The sequence below is a fragment of the Coturnix japonica genome, chromosome 1 (assembly GCF_054131305.1).
Source record: "Coturnix japonica strain WE chromosome 1, WE-NBRP24, whole genome shotgun sequence".
NCBI lineage: Eukaryota > Metazoa > Chordata > Aves > Galliformes > Phasianidae > Coturnix > Coturnix japonica.
The window spans coordinates 70,350,828-70,370,946 of NC_140663.1; the positions used below are offsets into that span (position 1 = coordinate 70,350,828).

A 20,119-nucleotide genomic window follows, 5' to 3' on the forward strand; every position below is an offset into this window, starting at 1 on the left:
TGGTGCAGTGCTCGGAGGTTTAGATAGAGCCTTCCATCCAAGACAGTGTTTGGCAAGTCCTTGGGAATACCAGAAGGTAGGCAGCTTTGGGCAGTGAGAGGGCATGTCATCATGCTTGCCGGTTCTTTAGGAGGAATGGGATTTCCACCTAATCCATTATGCATCATCTCCCTGCCTATAAATGCAAGTGTTCTCTGTGATATAATTAATTGCTGGACATAAACCTCCCTTCATATACCTCCTCTCATTCCACAGTGAAATGGGTTCTACGCAATAGGAGGACAGCATAGAACTTGTTCAGTCCGGCTTCTCAGGGCAGACCAGAGAGAAATGGCAGGAAGACCTGTGAAGGAAAGTCTGGTACTGAAGACATTACCTACTGGTTTCTAAACAGCTGAAGTGAAATCAGAGAGGAACTGTAAACCATCTTTTGGTTGCCTAAATTACGTACACGTCTCTATAGACATATATTCAGGGCTTCTGTGGGCCACCGTTCATTCTGTAGAAAGAGGGCTCCATGTGTGCAAACATTCACAGCTGGCTTCACTATAATTGGGGTGCCGCAACGAACAAAGTCCGACAACAGTCCTGGGTACGCTGGGGAAAGAATGCGCCATTTTCCTTAAAACATGGGGGGTGAAGCATGTTACAGGGATACCCCACTCTTCAACTGAGCAAGCTATCATAGAAAGAGCCCATCTGCTCCTGAAGGGGCAGATAGAGAAATACCTGGAAATACAGGACCTGTAGGAGAAACTCAATACGACACTATTTTCACCACATTTCCTGAATATTCAGGGCTATAGTGCAGATCCTCCCATTGTAGTATACCACCAAGATTTGGTGGACAGATACACAGCTACCTAAGGGGTTTCAGTGCTGTATCACTATCCAACAACCAGAATCATAGAATCATAGAACTACCCAGATTGGAAAAGACCTCGAAGATCATCAAGTCCAACCACAGCCTAACCATACCCTAACTCTAATAACCCTCTGCTAAATCATATCCCTGAGCACCACATCCAAATGGCTCTTAAACACATCCAGGGATGGAGATTCAACCACCTCCCTGGGGAGCCCATTCCAGTACTTAACTACCCTTTCTGTAAAGAAGTTTTTCCTAACATTCAATGTAAACATACCTTGGCACAAGTTGAGGCCATTTCCACTAGTCCTATCACTTGTTAACAGTGAGAAGAGACTTGCCCCACTCTCACTGTAAGCACCTTTCAGATATTGGAAGAGGACAATAAGGTCTCCCCTCAGCTTCCTTTTCCCCAGACTAAAGAGCCCCAGCCTCCTCAGCCTCTCCTCATAGGGTTGATTCTTCAAGCCCTTCACAAGCCTCACTGCCCTTCTCTGAACCTGCTCCAGTACCTCCGTGTCTTTCCTTTGCTGAGGTGCCCAAAACCGAACACAGTACTCAAGGTGTGGCCTCATCAATGCCGAGTACAGGGGCAGGATGACTTCCCTAGTCCTGCTCACCACACCATTCCTGATACAAGCCAAGATGCCATTGGCCCTCTTGACCTCCTGGGCACACTGCTGGCTTATATTCAGCCGACTGTCCATCAGCACACCAAGGTCCCTTTCCATCAGGCAGCTTTCCAGCCACTCCTCCCCAAGCCTGTAGGGTTGCCTGGAGTTGTTGTGGCCAAAATGCAGGACCCAACACTTGGTCCTATTGAAGCTCATGCCATTAACTTTGGCCCATCGATCCAGTCTATCCAGGTCCCTCACTAAGGTTTGGAAAGGGCTGGTATTGTTATTATTCATGGGATGAGGTTATGCCTTTGTTTCCACTGATCATCAGCCACTCTGGGTCCCAGAGTGATGGACAAAACCACATCCCTGGCACCATGCTGGTCCAGTTGGGCCTCCTGATAGGAGTATCAGCAATTCACAGGATTGACCCTCGGGCCAGTCTATGGGTAACTTGGGCTAATGTGACAAATACCCTGGAATTCTGTTTACCCATGGCATTAGCCACTGATCCGCTCCAGACATACATTTTTTAAATCTAGATGTGTTTATAATATGTGGAGATACTGGAGTTCGGCAGAGAATGTCAGCTAATGTAGAAGGAGAACCATGTTATTTAGGTTTCTCCTTCTGAGGAACAGTCAAGAACAAGTTAAGAGCCTGTGGATTAGAATTAGGGACAGGACTTAGAAAGACCAACTGGTGACCTCATAGCAGCTTCTCAGTACCTAAAGGAAGCCTATAAAAAGGAGTTCATAAAATGGCCAAATTCCGACCACTTCAAAAGTGAAGACTGGGCATAACTCCCAGCTTTTTCTATGGTAAAAAAATCATTATCCGAATTTTCTGAGACTTTAAGGATATTGACTAATCAATGGAAAGAAGTTTCTCTTCCCTGGCTAAGAAACCACTCAATGATTGAGTTGCTCTCTGGTAGGCGCTTAACCACATCTCCAGTCTAACCTCTTCTAAGTTACATATGTAGCTTAGAATATCAAAGAGAAATTTGCATCTCCACAACAACCTCCAATTACAGAATCACAGAACCGTATGGGTTTGCTGCCAATACAAAGTTGGGAGAAGTGGCTAACATACCAGATGGCTGTGGTGCCATTCAACAAGACCTGGACAGACTGGGGAGTTGAGCTAAGACGAATCTTACAAGGTCCATCAAGAGCAAGTGTAGGGTGCATTACCTGGATAGGAGTAACCAGGTTAGGGGATGACCTGCTGGAAAGGGGAAGGACCATGGTTGGCCATGAGCCAACAGTGTGCCTCAGTGCTAAGAAGGCTGATGGTATTCTGTTGTGCATTAAGAGAGTGGCCAGGAAGTTGAGGGAGGATCATCCTAGAGAATTACTCTGTCCTGGTGAGGATGTGTTCTGTTCTGGGCTCTGTAATCAGAGGCTGTACTGGAACACCTAGGACCTTCCATTTTCCAGCAGCTCATCTCCTAACCTGGTTATTCCCATCATGTAGTTCTTGATTGTAATTCCAAATAACGATGCTGATAAGTTCACAAGTCTGCCGTGATTACACTTCAGCTGTTTAGAAACCAGTAGGTAATGTCTTCAGTACCAGACTTTCCTTCACAAGTCTTCCTGCCATTTCTCTCTGGCCTGCCCTGTGAACCGGACAGAACAAGTTCTATGCTGTCCTCCTATTGCGTAGAACCCATTTCACTATGGAATGAGAGGAGGTATATGAAGGGAGGCTTATGTCCAGCAATTAATTATATCACAGAGAACACTTGCATTTATAGGCAGGGAGATGATGCATAATGGATTAGGTGGAAATCCCATTCCTCCTAAAGAACCGGCAAGCATGATGACATGCCCTCTCACTGCCCAAAGCTGCCTACCTTCTGGTATTCCCAAGGACTTGCCAAACACTGTCTTAGCATGGAAGGCTCTATCTAAACCTCCGAGCACTGCACCAAAACGTGGACGGGAAGAGAGATGAGTAATGCTAACAAAAAATAAGGCCAGAGGCAGATGGGGAGGATCACGACTTTATTTATTTGTATTGTATTGCTCTGTTTTGGCGTTGACATATCCTCACATGTAACATTTTCGAGGACACATTAAGGTAGACTACTAACAGCAGAAACAAGTCAGCTGATCCATCAGGGCTCAGATGTATTCTTCAGGCATTTCCCGGTTCAGATTTGTCTGCAGGTGGGGAAAGGACAGAGTGAGAGAGAATTCCCGGTGAAGTGATACCCAGAACCCCGGATGACTTCTCTGTGTTCTGTATATGCAAAGGCTGAGCACGGTGTTCCGTCCCAAGGAAGACTTCAGTCTTATTCATACAGTGTGAAACATGTGAAGGAAAAGTCAAGTGTCTCTGTGTGACTTAGGGCAATAACATCGGGATTCCCAGTCTCAGTGAATAAAATGAAATATGACATGGAGTGGCCAGCATAATTTTCCCCCTCTGTACTACGGTATGACTCAAGCCTGCTGTAGGCATGGTAAAGATGAGCTCAGAGACTATATGTAGGCTGAAAAAAACTAAGGTTTGCAAAAGGCTTCTGTTCAAAATAATTTGCGATAGGACATTTGATCCTAGGTACCCTACCTGTGGTGCAGGGAGCACTGTACTCCTGTATGGCAAATTCGTCTGAAAAATAGAAGCAAAGAGAGAGAGCAGGATTGTCAGAGGTCCCTCTACCAGGAGTGCAGAGGGACAAGTGCCAGGGACAGCTGTGGGTTCGCATAGCTCCCAGGCACCTCCATGAATCCAGCTCCCCACAGTCAGTCCCTGGGACACCCTCAGCCCCACACTTACCTGTCTCATAGTAATCGTACACCTTCACCTGAGCTGGCTTCAGGCTCTGCACACGGATGTCCCGCTCCACCGTGAAGGAGAAGCTCACGGTTATGTTGCTCAGCTGGGAAAAGGAAGTGATGGAGGCTCAGTGCTTGCTCTCTGCCTGCCCTGGTCTCTCCTGCTGTCTCCTCACTGAACGCTCGCTACCAGTGCTCTTGCTGCCAGCACCGGGCTCTGGGCGTGTGTGCATGTGAGTGTGTCCATCAGCAGGTCTGGCTGAGAGACAAGGGGGGAAACCCTGGGGCCATTCTGCACACTGGGGGAGCTTGTGTCTGGTGGGCAGGGCAGGGGAAGGCTGATCTGTATGCAGGCCCAGAGGAAAAACATATTGAGGGCTGTGAGGAAGGTACCGGCACCTTCTGATGTCAGCAAAAGTCAGTATAAGATTCATTCCTATTTTTAATCAGTCCCAAGACAGTTTTGAGACCCAAGTCTTTTGCCTTGGCTGGCCAAATGTCCCCAACGCTTGTGTTTTTCTGTCCCATCCCATCCCCAAACAGAGACTCACCTTTTCCAGATACACTAAGACATGGTTGGTACTCAACTCTGTACGCTCAATACCTTGGTGGTGTGCCAGCTGTAGAAACAAGACAAAACTGTTATTATATTGAGGGTGGTCTGCTCGTGCCGCTTTCACAGCCCAATGGATGGGACACACTTTGGATAAAGCACCAGGAGTACTGACAGCAATGACTAGGTCTGCGCTGTGGAACCGACTCCTTGGTGCACCATTAGGCACTAATGGTCCCTGGGTCTTCCCTTCAACAGCCTGGCAGATTAAGTACTACGCAGCTCCAGCAGGGGCTGATCACTGGTCCAAACACAGCAGTGGGAGGATTCAATGACAATACGTTCTTTCAGGCTTGCTAGTTCTGCAGTGTCTTATCATCTCTGCCTCTTTTCCAGGGCAACACACTTGCTCAACATCTCAAAAAGGGACCAGAGGCTTAAACAATTACAAGACAAGCTATAAACCACAGGGTAAGATCAGCCGAAGGAAAAGAAACCAGTATTGCTTTTGAATGTGATACATATGGACAATGATTTCAGCCAGGTATCTGAACTCAGAGATAAGCCATCGTCTGTCCAAACAAAAAAAAAAAAGACACAGTCTGTTTCACACAGATTGGTCGCGCAGTACTGGCCTCCAGTCAGGTGTGAAAGGAAAAGTACTGCACACGCATCACGTGTGTAGATGACAAAGGCAGGATCAAGATGATGCCAGTACTATAGCCCCTTAGTAAAGACACAGAGACCTGCAAGATTTCTTAAAAATAAAGGAGAAACTAAATGCAGTTTGGGTGATAAATTGAAAGGACAGGTATCCTCAGACAAACAATTCACACGGGCTCCTACCTTCCTCACTGAGGACTTGACAGGGATGAATCCCGACAGCATTTTCACATCGATAATCACCATGTTGGAGACGTTGCGCTCACCCTTGTAACTAAGGAACCAAGCCACAGAGATTCAGAGCACATCGCGTCAAATCTGGGGCACTTCCACTTTTCCTGTAACACTGGACACCTCACCACTTCCTATCGAGCCAGCACCTCCTTCTCCAGCCCATCAAATTTTCCTTGTCAGCAGTGCCATCCCTCGTTAGCCCAGCTCTTTGCTCCCTGCACAACTTCTCCCCTAGAGGACATCTCCTGCCTCCACATCCTCTCCTCCCAGCCCAGCTGCTTCCAGCCCACCTTCCAGCGGGCCTCCCTGCCCCTTCCAGACTGGCTCACCCTGCACCAACAGACCTCCTCCAGCTCCCTTGGCTACTCAGGAGGGCTCAAACCAAACACGGACTCACCTGACGTTTATGCCTATGTCAAAGACCTTATGAGCCTTGGCATCCTCACATGTCTCTGGGCTCGTGTGTACAAGCAGCAGGAAGGGTGCGCTCTCCTGCTTGGGCTGCACGTTGTACTTCAGGCTTGTCTACGGGAGAGACAGCAGATGTGTGTGTATGCGTTCTCAGCACGTAAAAGAGATCATCATCTGCCTGCCCAGCTCTCTCCCTTCCCCATTCTCACAGCCCCCAACAGTCAAGGCTCTTTCCCTCCCGCTCCATTCTCCACACAGGTCCTCTACTCCAGTCTCTCCCAGAGCTTTCCCTTGCACTCCTCTCCCTCTCCCTTATCCCTTCTACCCTCCCCCTGACTCCTGCCTGAGAAAGGGCTCTCCACCTAGGACGGCACTTTCCCCACCACTCTCACCTGCACGTAGACGCATCCTTTGCCAGACGCCTCTATGCTGTACTCCCCTGGCACCTGGGGCAAAGGCACCTGCTGGAGCAGCAGCCGGTTTGAGGGATCCACGTGGAAGTCTTGCTGGAAGTCCCCTCCAGAGTGCAGGGTCACTTTGGAAGCTGATCCGCTCTTGGCATAGGTGGAAACTCCGTACAGGGAGAGGGCTTGCAGAGCCACAACTGTGTCCTGCAAGAGTCAGGTCCCGACACCCATAGCCAGGTTAGTTAGCCCTGTTGGTCATTCCACATCCTGTTCTCCCACAGCCCACCCTTTGCTGTCTGCAGGCACCCTCTCCTCCATTCTTGACTTTCTCTGGCCTTAAGAGAGAAGCTCAGATGGAAAGACCAGCTTTTGCAGGCTTCCATTTTCTTCCCACATCCTCTGCACAGCAGTCACGTATTCCTGAACTAACTGTTGTGAAGCTCTGTGCGGCCTTTACCTGTTCTCCTCGAGGAAAAGCAGCAACTGCATTCACACACCAGCTATGGTGGGAGCTCCAAACTGCAGTGCCATTTGTGTCACTAGCATTCTCACCCACTGGGTCAAATAAGCCAGGTCATGTAATCAACATACCAGTCATTCCCTGTGGTGCTACCTGACATACTAGCACCTTGGGAACCTGGTAGCTGTGGCAGATGCTATAATGCAGGGGTACAGTCCCCACTTGGCTTAACCTCAATGCGCTCCCACCTTGGTCTCTCGCACTCTCCTGATATCGATACGGGAGGTCACAGGGGGGAAACTGCTGCTTACCTGGGTGGAGGAGAAGCCTCCATTGGGATTCTGCTGACCAATGATCCACTTTGTAATAAGAGATGCAGACGATAGCTCCTCCTGTGAAGGTGCTGGCTGTGTGGTGAGGTGAGCAAGGAGCGCATAGGACGTCATCTCCACTTCAGCAGAGGGAGCTCTGTAGCGGTAGTACGGGAGATCAGCTTCTGGCTCTTTCCCAGGCCGCTGCCAGTGAACAGACCCATCTTCACAGGAGGCCGGGTGCATGTAGAGAAGACAGCAAGGAATTAGTATCCGTTTCTTGCAAAGGAGTTACTGACCTGCTACTGACCAGTGGGGGGAGGATAGAGCCCCCAGCTTGTACCTGTCCTAGAGGATGAAACGGCTGAATGAATCCCTCAGAACAGAGGGGTAGGACTGGGCACCCACAGGGAGCTGTCAAAAACACAACCCCTCTGCACAAGCATTTCGTCTCCCTACACATTTCCCCATGCACAGGAGCCATCCCACGCTCCCATTTCCCTACCAACAAAAGCCATTTTATCAGAGGTAGAGGTAAGATCTGTGGGCTGGAAGAAAGCAGTGTCCCACCAAGAGCACTCACCCTTTTTGATGGCTTCCTTTTCAAGAGAGCCAAGGATCGCCTTCCGTTTCTCCTCCTTCCCTGCCAGGGCAAAGGCATATGCCAGCAGTGCCTCTGTGTACACGTGGTTTTCTTTCCCATTTCCTGCCGTTTCCAGGCAGAACAGAGCGTTACGCACCACCGAGTGCTGTGGAGATGGAGACACTAAGACCAGGCAGCAAGATGTCATACTGAAGTCCATCTTAGAACAACAGGAACTGCATGGTACCTGCAGACCTTTTACAACCCTACCACAGTGTATGATATATATTGTACCATTGTGTTTTCCCCTTCCCTCCAGGTCTGCTTCCTTACATGACGTATGAGTAACCAAAGAGTGCTCTTTATTTTGTACCTTTCTTTTCTCTGAAACATCTTCTGACCAAGATTTTTGCCAGCAGTTCAATGATTTTGGATATTGAAAGTTTGAAGCAAGGTCCAATTCTTCTGCCTATGGAAGTATTCACTGCCTGACTTACCCTGCACTACACATTGCATCAGCACAGTAAGCCCATACTAGTCAACTAACAGACATGTACAAGTCTGACACAAAAGGAGCTGTTTGGTTTTTGTTGTTGTTGTTGTTGTTGTTTTTTATATGAATGTAGAAAACCCATCTGGGACATTTCTGAAATTTAAATATTATTTAACTCACTGTTAATCCACAGAGTACTTTAAAATGAGCAAAAGCAAGATACTCCAGAAAAGAACTTAGAAGAAGGTGAAGAAAAATGTTTGTATAAGTGACAGTATTGGACAGGGGAGGAAAGGAGAGAAAAGGTGTCGGTCCATCTTGGACTTAAACAGATAGAAAGTATATCCAGACAGAACTTCATCTTTCAAATTATATGTAGGGTCCTAATTGCCTAATTATCTGTACGGGTCTAGCGAGGCAGGTATTAGTACCAGCTGTGACTTGGGTGACACATACAGTTACAGGCAGAGGAATCTCCAGCAGTGCGATAGTGATGTAGGCTGCCAGTGTTACCTCATCGTTCACTCCACCCTGCAGGGAGACATAAAAGCAGATGCTTATTCCACATATTTTCTCATATTCATTTTTCTACCATTCTTGTGCATATACTTTATTCTGTATTGTAGACCCTTAGCTTGTATCTTCCCTGTTGCTGATCATAGTGTGCCACTTATGATTTGCCTTGATTCTCCTTCTTGTCACAGCAGTCACACAAAACGCCCTCTGGCTCCTTAGTTCTTGACACTGATATAGGAATTCCTCAGGGGCCTGTGTGCTCAAGAAGCTCAGCTGCACCCATTTGATTTAGGATCAAGTGCCAGCCCCACTAAGAACCAACCAGGCAGACACGCTACCTTCATGGCATTGTTCAGGAGCGTCCCAGAACTGCGGAAGCAGCCGTTCTCCTTCTGATTTTGACTGAGCCAGATCAAAGCGTCCTGGATGTGTTTTTCATCTATGAAGATGTAAGACCTGGCCTGGGCAAAGGACTTCAGGACAAAGGCTGTGAGCCTGTAAGGGAGAAAGAACAGTGAGTGGCCTTGTGCAGGCCTGCTATCCATCCCATTCGACAGAGCACACGCGCACGTCACTTGTCTGGAAGAAGGAAAAGGGGCTCTGGCATCTGCAGGTCAATTAGTCAGACAAGAAGTACATCTTCACGTCCAAGAATCTGCCCAAACCCTGCTTCTTGCCTTGGTTTCCTGTCTGCCTTGTGGCCCACATAACCCCATGATCCTGTTGCATTGAGGCTACGGTTCTGAGCACAAAGATTGCTAATCTGTATCCAAACAAACGTTTTGAATAAATAAATAAATAACCAAAAGTAGAGTATTGCATGCCAATTAGCTCAACATCTGTATGAGAGTAATGATCAGAATGGCAAGAAAGAATCAGTCCATGGAAGCTCATGGTCTGCTGGCAGGACTCTCTCTCCAGGTATCCACGCTTCAGGGATTTCCCAGAATTTCCACATATGTGGATAAAGTGCAAAACGTTAGAAGAGCATTTACAAAGCAGTTATTGGAAAAAAGAAACGAGGCATGTAGAGAGGCCAGTTATTCTGAGGGCACAAGTACGGTTTCATAGACCAAAAGCAAGGTGATGAAATCATCCATTCTTACCGTTACCTTAACCTGAAAATGCTGAAAGCTGAAATGGAATTGCCACTGCAACTCTTCAGCTTTCTTCATTTGGGATGTGAAATCCCTTCTCCCTTTTTTCCTGGTTTGTTTTTGTCTGTCTGTCTTGTCCATCATAGTCCTGATAGCTACAAGGTGGGAGGAAATGCTTCAGCTATGTAACTGGCTGACACAACCTCCTTCCTCACTTCAGAAGCAGCATGGGGACAGCAGCAGCTCAGAAAAGTCTGAGCTACGCAGTCTACAACTGCATTTCTTATTTACCATCAGGTGGTATTTGTCATAGCTGTGTAGCTGAGAAAGAGAGCACACAGAGGAGGAACAGACGACACTGAAATCTCACCAGGTGTTCCCCACTTGGCCATAACGTGGTCCAAAGGTACTGTAAGAGCCATCTGGGTGCTTGTAGTTCATCTGCCTCTGATAACCTACAACGAGTTAAAGCAATATTCAAAGAACATCTGCTGAACATCTCAGGGGAGAAGAGAAAAGCAGCTTCATCAGCAACAGCAAAACAGAGAAACGTGTTGGTCCTGTCCTAGTAAATACACTCCCAATACCGTATACTGCTTATACCGCAAAAGATGTAGTATCTGCCTTTCTTCAGAAGGCAGGCAGGACACATTAACAACAGTGGACAAGCCACTGCAGCAGGTCACTGCATTCCAGTTCTGTTCAGGAGCAGAGAAAAGTGGGTGAAACGCCTAGGAACTTTAATGCTTAAGAAACAGAGAAAAGAAAAAAGACTTGGGAAGGGCTTCCCTGGCACACAGAAGAGACCACCTGAGTAAGAGACCAGCTGTCTTTCCGTATCTGGCCAGCACCTGACAGAAGCAAGCCAGACAAGTTCCGCAAAAGTTCTGAGCAGAAGCAAAAGTCACATTCAACTCACCGCTCACTAAGTATCCAATGGCCTTGGATCTGACCTCCTCACTCAGCTGTCCTGTCTTGTTCAGATAGTCCAGGACATAGATGTTGGGTGCAAACAGGACCATGTTCTGTTCGCCACAACCAAACGGCATCTGGAGTAGCTGGTGCAGGTTCTTTGTGGCGCTGCCCATGAGGTCACCTAGGGAACAGGGAATACAAGAGGGATATTAATGAAATTCAATGTTAGCTGCCAAAGTCAGAGAGATCTAAAGAAAAACAGGGGATACAGCAGAGGAAAAATCTGTACTGATAATGATCCTGATACAAACCTTGAAGCAACATCAGGGGCAATAAATAAAAATTTTATTTTAAAAAAAAGGAGGGTAATAAGTCAGCAGATTGGGCACTATTAGTGACACCAGAACAGAATGAGATGCAGGAAGAGGAACAAGAAGAACAGAAGACAGAAGAGATGAAAGGCAGGAATGAAGTGCGCTTGGAACCAGGAGAAGAATCTGTGTGAGAGGTAGGAGGCCAACAGAGTCATGCAGATGGGCAGAAACAGCACATTTCTTTCTCCGAGCACATCCTTCCTAGGCAGATCACTCACCTAGCACTGAGAAATATGCTCTGCCTGAGTCTTGTACCACATCTGACGGAAGCAACAGAGAAAACTTTTCTTTCACAGACTCTCCTGAGAGAAACAAAGATGAAACAGCTTCAGTGCAGTCCCAAGCTTAATGCAAGGCGTGAGGCCTTCAGAGGATGGAACATCGGAAAGACGTAATGGAAGAGGCTTCAGTGCAACATCAGAAAAGTTTCCTCTTCATTCGTTGCTACAAACAAAGATGTCTCTGGATCCCAAGTGAAGGGTCCTGTTCTGATTATCTAGAATCATACGAGTGACTGAGTTGGAAGGGATCATTAAAGGTCATCTAGTCCAACTCCGCTGCAGCGAATCGGGACACCTACAGCTCTATCAGGTTGCTCACAGTCTGGTCTAGTCTGACCTTGAATGTCTCCAGGAACAGGGCATGCACCACACTTTTTTGGGCAGTTGTGCCACGATAGAAGGCCAGAGAAGGTTGGTCAGCCAGGACTTGTCCCTTATGAAACGAGTAGTACTACAAGTACTACTTAAGTATACTAAAGATAATTGTTATAAGCCATATTTCACATAATAGAAAGTGAATTCAAATAAAAAAGTGCAAGCGGTACAAGCACAAACTTCCCCATTTGTATATTTTACAAATTTCAGAACTCATTGTGTAGCCTTTTATGAAAGACTATCCCAGCAACATCTGGCTTGAATAAGTTTTGAAGAAATTTGAATAACGTAGCGGTTTACTCAGAGAGTGGCATCTTTTCTCATTACCCTTATATCCATTTGTAAAATGGTATTTGTAAAACATCAGCCAATCTGGAAAACCGTTGGGCAGTGCTATCTTCTTCCTCCAAGCACGTCACCCACACAGAAACAAATGGAGAGGACAGGGAGGGAACGACTTACCTTTTAAACAGAGCACGAAGTTCTGAACAGTTTCCTTCTCAACTCCTTCAGGCTTGGGTGGGATGAAAGAAAAAAAGAGAAGTGAGAAGTTATTGAGAAGGAAACACAGAAGTGTATGAGAAATGCCTGACAAGGGCAGAGGAATAAGTAAGAGAAAAGTGAATGAACTGGAGGAGGAGAGATGGTCACAAACACTCCCTGAAACATAAAGAATGAACTCTGAAATATCAATCCAAATAAAACAGCCATAAACCTAAATAAGTGGGAAAACAGGAAAAGGAGAGCAACAAAAGTGCAGGACTGTCGGTAGGCACTGAGGCATACAGATGCAATAAAAGGGCTGCAGCATTACAGCAAGTGCTTTTGTTAGCAGAAGTCCAAGGCACCTCTAGAGGTCTGCTCAGAAGTTGTCTGTAGTGCTGCTGACACCTGAGGAAAAACATCTGCTGAGAACAGAAAGGGAAACTGCGCACTGTAATATCTGTCGACGCCATTGATACAACACAGGCAAGTATTGGGCTGTTTTACGAGAAAAGTTAAGAACATCACATGTTTCTGTCAAGCTACAGCACTCGGCATAATAATCTATGACTATGGCTGCCCCAAAAGTAATGCCTCCTATTTTATAAGGTTGGTCCATTATGTTGGGATGTTGGTGGTATGGCAGTAGAGGCTGAATTTTCCCACCAGTATTCCACTGTATTTTGTTGCCATGCAACAGATGGCTACAGAGAAGCAATGTGACAAAATGACATCTGACATGTAAGTGCATATGGTTCAAAGGCATAGCATCTTCCTATAATAAACTATGCAGTACTACCACATAATGTTTCATTCCATACCACCTTGTATCGGCCATGGAAAACAGATAAGCTATAAAATTTTAACATGTTTATGTTATAGTATCTAGAGTTTGGAGAGGGGACTGTTATTCAGGTATCTAACTTTCACAGGTACTTTAAATTCCCCACCTTCACCCTGGTTCCCAACCGAAGATGCATAACACTCAACATAACAGGCAGTTTGCTTGGCTACTCAACTAACAGAGAGACAGCATGTGATGACGGGCAAGCCTACTGCGTCAAGCTGTAAAGACAGTGTTATGAAATAGGAGGTAATATGAAGCAGATATGGGGAAGGGTGAATTGGACTAGGAGTTCTTTTACAGTATGGGTTGAGAAAGTTTTAAAATACAGGGTAGAGGGAGATATGTTGCACAGCTGGTAACCTACAGACTTCATGCATTCCTGCAAAGTACAATGTAAGGCCGCAGTGTCAATCACACCATGCTCTCATCACACAGAGCTCTGTTAAATGTGTCTAGCTTGTGAGTCAGCTCCAGCCTTCCCCTGCACACAGCTCGCATACCTCCACCAGCAGCTGCCTGATGACCGTGTCCTTCCGCCCTTTCTCAGGGGTCTCCACTATGGTGTTTCCACATGGCTGCTGGTTCTGCAGGGCCTCAGCGCTCACCAAGAACTCCACCAGCCCTGGAGGAAACAAGTCAGTCAATCCTGCCTACCAGCACCATGCAGTGGGGAGCTGCTGCCATTTCCGGGAGTTTTCAGCCTAAAGGCCCATCACAGATGGACCCAGATTCTTTCCCACGCGGAAGCTCAGGTATCTGTATCAGAACAAATCTTAGAGCAGGTGAGATGCACTACCACCAACTGGTTACCATATTTTGGCGCTGTTACTCAGAATATAAGAGCACCAAAGTGGTGGGACTCACTAGCCCCAATGCTGTTTAGCAGTCTGCTACTCTGCATTCACACCATGACTTCTATCACAACATGCAACAACAGGAAAAGCCAATTGCAAGAGTCTCATAGGGCAATCGTCTAATCTCTGAGAGGGATGGAGCTGACAAAATGTCCTTGCCAGCCAGCAACGCCTGTAACTTCAGCAGATGTTGCCCAAGGGCTGCAAGATTTGATGATGTTTCTTTTAGTGCTAGACATGGCCTTAGACACTGTAAGTCTACCAGGCTTCACCTCTGCAACACCTCAGATGATAGACGCAGCTGCAGTATTTTCCAAGAAACTGTAGTGCTGACTTCAGGTCACAGAATGGGAGAACAGCACAGTTTTCTGTGCTGCAGTTTTCAGCATTCTTTGACTTTTACCTAGAGATTTGGGCGTCACTAGCCAAGCCACTGTTTTCCTCCCGTTCTCACAGAGACAATGAGAGTCTTCCTCCTTTTCCACTGGAGTAGCCAGAAATTGAGTAGACTGAGCCAGAATCACGCTGACCTGCCATTTGTAGAGAGGTGGAATCAAGGAATGGTCTTGAGAGAAAGGGAGAACACAGAGTGCTAGGAAATAACAGCAGTGCCTACTTCTTCTGCAGCAAAGGAGCAGGAAGCTGGAGTTGTATTCCAGCATTTCAAGTACGTTGAAGGTATAGCACAAGAATTTTGGGATGGAGAGGCCTACGGCTACTCAGGGATATGCAAGAAGGCTAGGTGCATGCAAAAAGTATACAAGGAGGTAGAGATATGGAAAAGGATTTAAATCTTCCTTACTCTGATGCAGGCTTTCAGGTAGTTGAAAACAGTGGCTTTCAGTGTGAAAGCCTCACCACGCACTACAGAATAAGGCAGAGTGAGATCTATGAAGAAAGGCTGGAAGGCTCTGACGGACACTGTTGGTGACAGGCCAAAGCCTGTGTCTGGGGACATGCAGAATGCGCTGGCTTTCCATTCAGTGATGGTATCAGGGATGGTCACATCTAGTTCAGCATTTCCCTCAGAGCTGGTGAGAGACAGAGAGCAAGGTTTCAGTTGTATTCTGGAGATCATCTATCTTTTTTCTCAGCCTAATGAACAGTAACTACTGACAGGAAATTCCTGACCAGCTTGGGTAAGGGCGCTGGTTTTTGCACGTTTTCCCAATACATTCTGCACTTAGCATCTTTGAACAATCCCTCTATCTACAAAAATATTCCCTCACCAAAATATGACACTTTTACTGAAGCTTAACTGTCTTCTGAGGTTTTGTCCCAATTCCTGTAAACACTTACTTCACCGAAACTATGTCCCAAATCCATGTTTCAGGGAAGTACTTCCGGATCGTCTCCTTTGGACTGTCGTCATCCATCCCTTCTAACATCGCATAGTCTGATTCATCAAGGAGTTGCAATGCACTGACTATAAAATTTGTTACAGGAAAAGATACGTCAAACTCCATTCTAATCAAGTTTCCAGTTAGTGTTTATTCTTTGATAAAGTTATAACACTGAAATAACAACTTGGATAATTTGATCATGAAAAAAGTCACAGATTCAAACTCTGAACTGCCTCTATTTGGAACTGAACAGAGCATTCCGTGTACTACAGTCTTAGCCTCACATCAACTCACTGGAAACGAATGTACTGTTCTTCTGTCATTTCAATATTTCCTAAAGTTTCTGAGATTTTGTGGGGATGATCAGTCTTGTTCCACTGCCAGCAAATCCAGGAACACCAAATGAGTTGATTGGAATGAGGCCACTGAGAGTACCTTTCCATGGCACTAAAGAAATCAGGTGTGGAACTCACTGCCTCCAGATATTATAGTTGCATATACTTTATAAAATTTCATTTAGTGAATTGTATTTATACATGGCCAGAAACTGCAGTTACAGTTATCCTTCCCTTCCCCATCTAAAATTCTTGTGAGCTGAATATTTACATCTCAAGGTACAAGGAAATAAGTAGTTCCAGAGTAGGGAGACTAATTCTGACTGTGTTTCATAGTGCTGTGCCTTATGAAATGCTTTCCATTGGTCTCAGAAAACTTTATTTCCTATCCTAGTGCACAGTAGTTTTAGGCCATACTCTGAAGACAGATCTGGCATTTCAAATGAGAGGATCAGGTCTGTTATGACTAGAAGATTCCTTGAGACCGAAGAATTTGTATTAGTAGTTGAACTAATGTACCACAAAAAAAAAAAAAAAAAAAAAAAAAAAAGAAGAATAAATAAATACAACAATAAAAAAATTACAACCTAGTTATTTAGGGAAAATGTAAAAAAACAGTCACTTAGGAAAAAAAGTAATATGTTTTTTTCTGTCTTTGCAATCACTGAAGCTGCAAAGAAGTGAAATGACCTACACAGACTCTTAAAATCATATTAATGGGTGTACTGAAAACAGAATAAAGTTTTCCCACCCTCAGCGCAACATATCAGCCCACAAATTCATATCACCTCCTCATCACCTTGGCCTAATTTTGTCACAGTTATTTCCCTAGTTATTATTGGAATGTAACTACCTAGAAGTAGAGACTGTCATTGTTTATATTTCTATAGGTGAACCCTGATTTGGTGGAACAAAGCCTACACTTCATTCTTGGCAGTCCATCCAGCATACATGGATGGTCTTAGTTAGTTTCTATGGGATCGTTGCTGTAAAGCATGTCCCTACAATACAAAGTCTTAACCAGACATATCTGTTTAGGTGAGGATAAGGTGTATCAGTTTCGTATTTCAGGACTGAATCCAGAAGGAAATGATCCTGAATTAAGCTGACATATCTTAGTGTGGAATTTGATTGTTCTAGTGTAATTAATATTCAAAGAAGTAGAGGAGAAGAAAGAAGCATGATGGCAAATTTTAGGTAGTTGTCTGGAGATAAAATAAAACAGGTCTACTTACTAGAACCACTGTAACTCCTTTCCATCATAAGTGCTGTGTGATGTTGGCAGACTTCAGGCTTATGTATCTTGTTGCTAGTGAAGACTTTTAAGCCCAGCAGCTGTTAAACAAAAAGAAGAAAGCAATAAAGAAGCAAATAGGCTTTTGAAATTAAACTATTTATAATATGTCAAACATAGATGTATCTACAATTGGTCAGAACAGTAACGGTTCGCATATAGATGCTAAGTAGGCTGGTTCAGCCCACATTATTGAAGTTTCATCGTGATATTTTCTTCCCAAGGCTAAATCCTGACATGATTAGATGAAAAGATTATAAGACCATGGTCTGCCTTGGGTATATCTGTCTTGGTGAAATGATGTGTGAAAAACATTGTATTGAAAGTACCCAAAAAAATTACATGCAGGACTCTTTAGATGGGTATTTTTGTAGGTTATTACAGTAACTGGAACTTTATTAAACCACTATCTACACCAGATAGAGAACCTGTATGACTGAGGAAAGGATTTCTGTTATTAGGCCACTATTCATGACTGTTTCCTTATTTAAGCCTATTCACAGGCTTCTGCACAATCATTGAGGAGATCCCTCAAGGTTTTAATGGCTCAGAGGAGCACTTCGGTAGTAGGAATGGGCTATACAGAGGCAGGGACTGGGCCTGGCTATTGCAGATTAGCAAGCTCACAGCAGACTTTATTCAAAAAGATCTACTCTAGAAAGGAATAAAGAAGAAAAATCAGTCTGGTACCTACTTTGAGAATGTCATAAGCGTCACCTTCACCATCAGGAGAAATGGGTATATAGGTGAATCCATTTAGTAATATGTTGTCAAGTGACACACAGGGGTTTACATCTTCTTCTTCCAAGTAGTAGTCATTGAAGCTATAGCCCCGGAGTTCCTTGAGTGGGAGAAGGTCATACACCTTGGAAAATGCAAACAACCAGGTAAAAACGTGGCAAGTTAGCACTCACAGGGACACAGAAACTAATAGCCTTTAGGCTACTAAATCCAGTTATGGTGAATGCAGATATAAAAATACATGGCCTCATGTCCATCCTGGTGTTAATAAGTACCTAGTTAATTTTTGTATTATTTACTACTAGAAATAGCAAAGACTTACAGAGCTGAGCGAGAGCTCATTTTCAGGCTTCATGAGGAGAACGCTCCTGTCTACAGCACGGAGGGCACACAGGGACCTTGGTGAGGAATGGAGTTTCAGGCTTGTGTTGGAGGCAGGAAGATCTTCCTTGGGTACAAAACTCAAGCTGACCTGCAACCCCAGAAGTAGGTTAAAGCAGCCAGTTTTCCAGATGCTGTTACACGCTCTTTGATACTGAAATATCTAGTTTTGTGAACTGAGTTCTGCTAATGCTCTACAACTCTTCTAATATATTCAGCTTCTACCAGTGTCATTCATAATGACCCGTGATTGTCTTATTATGTTTTCCTCCACTTTTGTAGTCATGGCTTTGTAACCTCTTCTGAATATTAGTTCCTATACCTCAGTCAGTGTCTGATGAAATCAGTTCATGAGTCCATTATGAATTCTGCCTCTATGATGGAAAATATTACTGAACTTATGGCCATGAGACAAACAGAAATCCTGATTTTACTTACTTTATTGGGAAGGCAACTTTCAACCTGGAATTCTGCTGTACTAGCAATGACTTCTCCACTGGGTGAAGTGGTATACACAAGCATCTGTGCCAGGGGAGCAATTGTCACCTCAACAGGTAAGATCAACTGGAATATCCCATAAGCTACAAGAAAGAAGAAGCACTAAGCTATATAACAAGATGTTCCAGCCTGTATATTTGTCTTCTCGATATAAAGAAGTCAAGTTTACTTGTGTTGAACAATTTTAGTTAGGAGCATGAATACTAATATGACTTAAGTCTATGCTTATTGCTGAAGATATCTGCATTCACTCTGTGATAGTGATTACATAATAGCCAAATGAGATGTTTGGTGGGCCTCAACATGCCCTCTGGATCCTCCCCAGCTATCATCCGGCATTACCTTCCAGTGTTCCTAACCCCTTAATTCCTCAAGCTCCAAGATTTCCTGCAGTCTACAAAACAATAGGTGACACAAAAAGATCAAACACAGAAATTAGGAAGAGTTGTAGTGAGTGGCAGAGTCAAGGCTGCAGCATGACTGAAAGAAAAATTCCACAAAGTTATTCCTAAGCTAGTATTTACCTGCAATACCAAACTATCACCCCAGCTACAGTGGGAAATGCTCCTTTATATTGAAAGGATCTTTCTAGCCGGGTCTGAGTTTCATTTCACAGTTTGTATATAGGTGATAGAAAATCTCTTGGTGTTAGTTTAGTTACTACAACTAGTGGGGAAGCAGAATTTTCAAACACTCTCCCACAACATCACATCTTGTACCAACCAAGATCTTTTAGTTCTGCATACAGTTTATTCCCACTGTAGTGCAAATCCTCATAGACTTCCAAAATGGTTTCCCTGGTCAAAAGACTTTTAAAGATACAACACCGACAGTCTCAATCACTCAAATGTGTAATCCATAGACATTTATGCATACAAAATTATGTGCACTCGTTGGAGCATACATACATACGTTTTCATGTTTATAATTGAGAAATAACATCCCCAAAGATAAATAAGAATGAGAGAAAGAAGGAATAGGAGACACATCTTCCCACTCACCTGTGGATCTTACAACATTATGCTCACAGTAAGAATTGATTACACTGATCAGCAGGAAAGCATTGGTTTGAGAAAAAAAATACCTGTGTATTTTCTGTATATCTTTGAAACATTTTGGTCTAAAGCACAGCAACAGGAAGAATTTGGACAAAACAAAACCAATTCAAAATACTTAATTCTTTTAAAATGTCATAATGTTCTTCAATTTTGTAAAAAATGTTTGAACTGAAATGATTTCTCTTTATCCTCCTATCCTCCATCTCATAGCAGGTGCTAAAAATTCATATTTCTGCTCACCATTTCCAGGATCCACAGTCAGGTCATAGGTGTCTGCTAACATAATTCTGCCCTTGGCCATCACCTATGTAACAGAAAAAGATTCCTATAATCACTGC

The 20,119-nt window shown here is 44.7% G+C and overlaps 1 protein-coding gene across 1 annotated transcript in view; it reads right to left on the reverse strand.

The window, feature by feature from the left end:
- Positions 1–3,480: 3,480 nt before the first annotated feature.
- The window catches only part of LOC107318451 (alpha-2-macroglobulin), a 34,559-nt gene continuing 17,920 nt past the window's right edge, over positions 3,481–20,119 (reverse strand). Inside the window, exons 13-36 of the mRNA XM_015872263.3 lie at positions 20,022–20,085; positions 18,664–18,806; positions 18,167–18,316; positions 17,798–17,968; positions 17,045–17,144; positions 15,431–15,557; positions 14,934–15,162; positions 14,535–14,661; positions 13,778–13,899; positions 12,410–12,461; positions 11,510–11,593; positions 10,922–11,098; positions 10,373–10,457; positions 9,244–9,400; positions 8,846–8,920; positions 7,897–8,062; positions 7,314–7,537; positions 6,528–6,746; positions 6,122–6,249; positions 5,674–5,764; positions 4,826–4,894; positions 4,276–4,378; positions 4,066–4,107; positions 3,481–3,656 (exon numbers count right to left, since the gene is read on the reverse strand). Of these exons, the coding sequence (XP_015727749.2) occupies positions 3,631–3,656; positions 4,066–4,107; positions 4,276–4,378; positions 4,826–4,894; positions 5,674–5,764; positions 6,122–6,249; positions 6,528–6,746; positions 7,314–7,537; positions 7,897–8,062; positions 8,846–8,920; positions 9,244–9,400; positions 10,373–10,457; positions 10,922–11,098; positions 11,510–11,593; positions 12,410–12,461; positions 13,778–13,899; positions 14,535–14,661; positions 14,934–15,162; positions 15,431–15,557; positions 17,045–17,144; positions 17,798–17,968; positions 18,167–18,316; positions 18,664–18,806; positions 20,022–20,085 (2,931 nt within the window). The 3' untranslated portion in view covers positions 3,481–3,630. The remainder of the gene's footprint in view (positions 3,657–4,065; positions 4,108–4,275; positions 4,379–4,825; positions 4,895–5,673; positions 5,765–6,121; positions 6,250–6,527; positions 6,747–7,313; positions 7,538–7,896; positions 8,063–8,845; positions 8,921–9,243; positions 9,401–10,372; positions 10,458–10,921; positions 11,099–11,509; positions 11,594–12,409; positions 12,462–13,777; positions 13,900–14,534; positions 14,662–14,933; positions 15,163–15,430; positions 15,558–17,044; positions 17,145–17,797; positions 17,969–18,166; positions 18,317–18,663; positions 18,807–20,021; positions 20,086–20,119) is intronic.